This window comes from Temnothorax curvispinosus, unplaced genomic scaffold, assembly GCF_003070985.1.
Source record: "Temnothorax curvispinosus isolate PA1 unplaced genomic scaffold, ASM307098v1 QBEX01016504.1, whole genome shotgun sequence".
NCBI classification, from domain to species: Eukaryota; Metazoa; Arthropoda; class Insecta; order Hymenoptera; family Formicidae; genus Temnothorax; species Temnothorax curvispinosus.
In genome coordinates, this window is record NW_020226284.1 from 1 (window position 1) to 4,012 (window position 4,012).

The 4,012-nt window shown below is 31.6% G+C and overlaps 1 protein-coding gene across 1 annotated transcript; it reads left to right on the forward strand.

Annotated features, from left to right (window-relative positions):
• Window positions 1-518: 518 nt before the first annotated feature.
• Window positions 519-3,910, forward strand: LOC112466698 (glutathione S-transferase-like). The gene is made up of 4 exons (XM_025034933.1): window positions 519-626; window positions 1,774-1,913; window positions 3,070-3,237; window positions 3,494-3,910. Exons 2-4 carry the CDS (start codon window positions 1,778-1,780, stop codon window positions 3,805-3,807), a joined length of 618 nt encoding a protein of 205 aa, XP_024890701.1. The 5' UTR covers window positions 519-626; window positions 1,774-1,777; the 3' UTR covers window positions 3,808-3,910.
• The last annotated feature ends 102 nt before the right edge of the window (window positions 3,911-4,012 follow it).

Sequence of the window (4,012 nt, forward strand, 5' to 3'; positions counted from 1 at the left end):
TGGCTTCGTCTTCAATATCCTTCAGGATACTGTTACTAGTGTAAATTACATTTAGTCTGAAATATCGCGTGTATGTGATAATTTTTACATATATGAGTAATAGTAAGTTTTGAATCATATCTATGTTAACACATAAAATTGCGGATGGATATTTCCAGATTAAGAGCGAAAGTAAACTCTTTATCAGACTTTATCTTATAGAATTCAATATCCTTCAAACGCAAGTTAAATTTAACATAAAAAATATCGAACACATGATAATTCTCAAAAATATATAGGTGTAATAATTTTTGCGCAATATCTGTCTTTGCATATAAAATTGTAGACTCATACTTCCAGATTTTCGTCCCTGTTTAATGGTGCATTATATAGTCTATCTTTGTCAGCATCACTACTCAAAATACAAGTTGATAATGAATAGTTGTCAGATAACGCTCAGATCAACTCTCTAGTGAGTTTCTTCTAGAGATCGAAAGTGAGCCACGTCACAACGACGAAGTGGGGATATCTCTTGATAGCAAGATGAATAAAAGAGGAGTTCAGTTCGCCGCAAGATCTGCCGTTTGGTGACTGTAACAGCGTATTACCATTGACACCTTTTCCGTCTGTGTAGAATTCTTCAAATTGTAAGTAGAACTTACCCACTTATATTATTCAAACTGATTCATGATTGTAAGATATTATTGTAATATTACATCAAATATCTCACGTAAGAGAGTTATGTGGTTACCGCCCGACTAATTAGAAGCCGGCAGAGTGACGCTTTGTGGAAGCGAATTAATTAGTTATATATTTATCACCATGACGAAGCATTAAAAACTACAAAATTCATTTGGAGAGTTAATTTGGTATAATCGCCGCAATTCAAAGAGTATCGCGTTACAGCAAAAAGTATTATTCGGGAAGGTACTAAAGCATAATAAATCCTATATAATTAATAAAAATAACATTGTACAAAAATTCCGAGAACTGTAATGTCTTGGCAATTAAACATATATTTCTTTTTCTTATGCAAAATATTTTAAATAGAAATTTTATGTAAATAAATAAATATAATCACGCTCGTATGCATCAAATACTAAAATGAAAAAGGCCAATAAACGAGCAACATTATTGCTCTTTTATTGGCCTTTGTCATTTTAGTAGAAGTTCTAATACATTTCCAGATTTACATCAATATGTATACAATATGTTTGAAAGTTGCAAAAAAAAAAGCAGAAAGGTTGCATAACAAATTGAGAATACCATATGCTATATTTAAACATGTTTATATGTGCGATATTTCCAGTCATGTATTTAGTTTGATAAGAAAGATAAGTAAATATGACTTGTAATGATTGCGTAAGGTAACTTATAGTATTACAGATTAAGAGTTTGCGGTGATTAGCATATAACAATTTTCTTAAATAAATGATTTTTATATAATCAATGGGTTTTTATAACTATACTCAAACTTTTATCAAACTGTTTAAAATTGATAACAATTTTAATCCAAATCCAACTTCAATTTTAAATTAAATGATCAAAAATAATATTGATTAAAATTGGTTTTAAAGTCTGATTTAAATTTTGATTCACGTATATTTAATAAAGCTTAGAATTAAATATCAATAAAAAATAAATTTAAAGCTGAAAGCTCATCTCAGTAACTAAAACTAGTTTAAAGAAATCGAAAAATATTGGAGCATATTATCTACTGTTGAGATATCCTCATGATCCCAGCATTATAATAACGATAAAGACAAAAATAATTAACAAGTGCTCTTCTTTCAGCAACATGCCTTCCTACAAGCTGAGTTATTTCACCGCCACAGCATTGGGCGAGCCAATTCGATTCCTATTCAGTTACGCTGGCATCGAATTTGTGGATGAACGTTTCGATTATGAGAAAGATTGGCCAAAACTAAAACAGAGTATGTACAACTGATTAACATTAATAATAACATGTCGCTGTTAGCGATCACCTGTCGCGAACTAATAGAGCTCGATCATTCCTAAAATCCGATTTACGTACAGTTGACGTGGCAAAAATATAGTTTTTACATTATCTTCTGGAACGCCGACTGAATCGTTGTCATATGCTTCTTTATTTCTACTAGACATAAATTACTTTCGAACCCTGGCTGGGGTAATAATTTTTGCAATAAAAATTAAAACTATTTAATTTAGAAATTACATCATCTGACCAAAAGCGTTGGTCGAAATTAATAATGTCTCGATGATTGATCCGAAAAAGTGCTGTGTGAATCCGACAAAGCGAGTTGGCTCACAGTTTTTTCAATGTTCACATCGAAAAGACGTTCTATATTGCCAGTCAATCGATTTAAATTACTTAATTGTTATTCTATATATTGGCGAAGAAAATTCATTATTCTATAAATTATTTTGATGTACGGGATTATGTCACATTTTATACATAATAAGACATTCATTTTTTCATTCAGCTTTCTTGTAAACGACAGAACTGGATATAAATGTTATCTCTCTCAAAAAGAACCTTCCAATTCTTATTACGTATATACGAATTGCGATGTTTTGTATAGGAAAATTGATGTTGTTATGTAAATGCAATGCGTTGTATTCTCACTTAACGAAAAGCATACTGTCGTTTCATTGCATGGTTTAATGGTAAATAGATGTCCTTGTTGATGTAAGGAAATCAATTTCGTGTCGTTCAAGTTAGCCAATCAATTATTGAAATACCATAAGATTTGAGAGACAAAAGATCTTCCCTTTAATACATCTATATAAAAGGTACTCTATATACAGCTATATAAAAGGCTGCAGAGCTTTTTTTATAAATTATATAGCAGGAAAAAAATTGTCATAGAAATGAAAATTAAGATTTGTATTATCAAACTCAGACTTAGAAATGTAATTGCACTTATCTTTAATTGTGTGTAATTATTAATCGTCAAAACTCTTAATGTATGCATATAAACAATTACTGTTAGGTATAAATTCCAATTTTTGTAGATTTGAATTAATAATAATTTAAATGGTTTTTTTATAAACATTATTCAATTTTAACAGCATCTTGTATTCATGTGCCTTAATATAATTTTTCAGCTATGCCATTCGGCAAGGTACCCGTGCTTGAAGTAGACGGAAAGAAGATCGATCAGTCCGTAGCTATTGGCCGTTACTTGGCGAAGCAATGTGGTCTTGTCGGCAAAAACGATTGGGAGTCTCTGGAAATCGATGCGACCGTTGACACCATACACGATTTACGTGCCAGTGAGTAGATAACATACTGCTTAAGCTATATTTTTCCGATTACTTTATTTACCACGCCCGGAGATTTACTTTTAAAACAGATTTGAATCACAACATTAATAAGTTCACATTTCGATAATGCGAATAGATTTATTCCGAATTAATGATATACAGAGAAGAAATAGGTTTTTCTACATTCGCGTTATATAAATTCGATCTACTGAAGTGCTTAAATGTCATTATCTTATTTGTCTTATCATTCTTTTGCTTGCATTAGATATCGCTGGTTTTCACTATGAGAGTAACGAACAGGCTAAAGAAGAGAAACTTAAAGCTGCCAAAGAGACGGTGCCGTATTATTTGGAGCGTTTGGACGCTCAGGTGAAGAAGAATGGTGGTTATTTTGTCGGCGGTACTCTGACGTGGGCCGATCTCACTTTCGTTGCTCTTTTGGACTACTTGAACTACATGATGAATGAGGACATCGTCGAAAAGTATGAGAACCTGAAACAACTACAAAAGAAGGTTGAGGAATTACCGGCCATCAAGAGCTGGATCAAGAAACGTCCGCCGACCATGTATCAGAAATAATTTGGATACTTTCATAAAGTAATGGTTTATTTTTCGACAAAATTATAATTATTTTTCGTTGACGTTTGATTTGAATAAAATATTGATTTTATCTTTTCGGGAAGTCAAGTTTATATTTATGTATGGCAAGCATGTATAAGAAATTTAGGAAATACGCATTGGAGATACAAGTGTATATTTTATCAATCGTTGAAGGCTTGTTGCA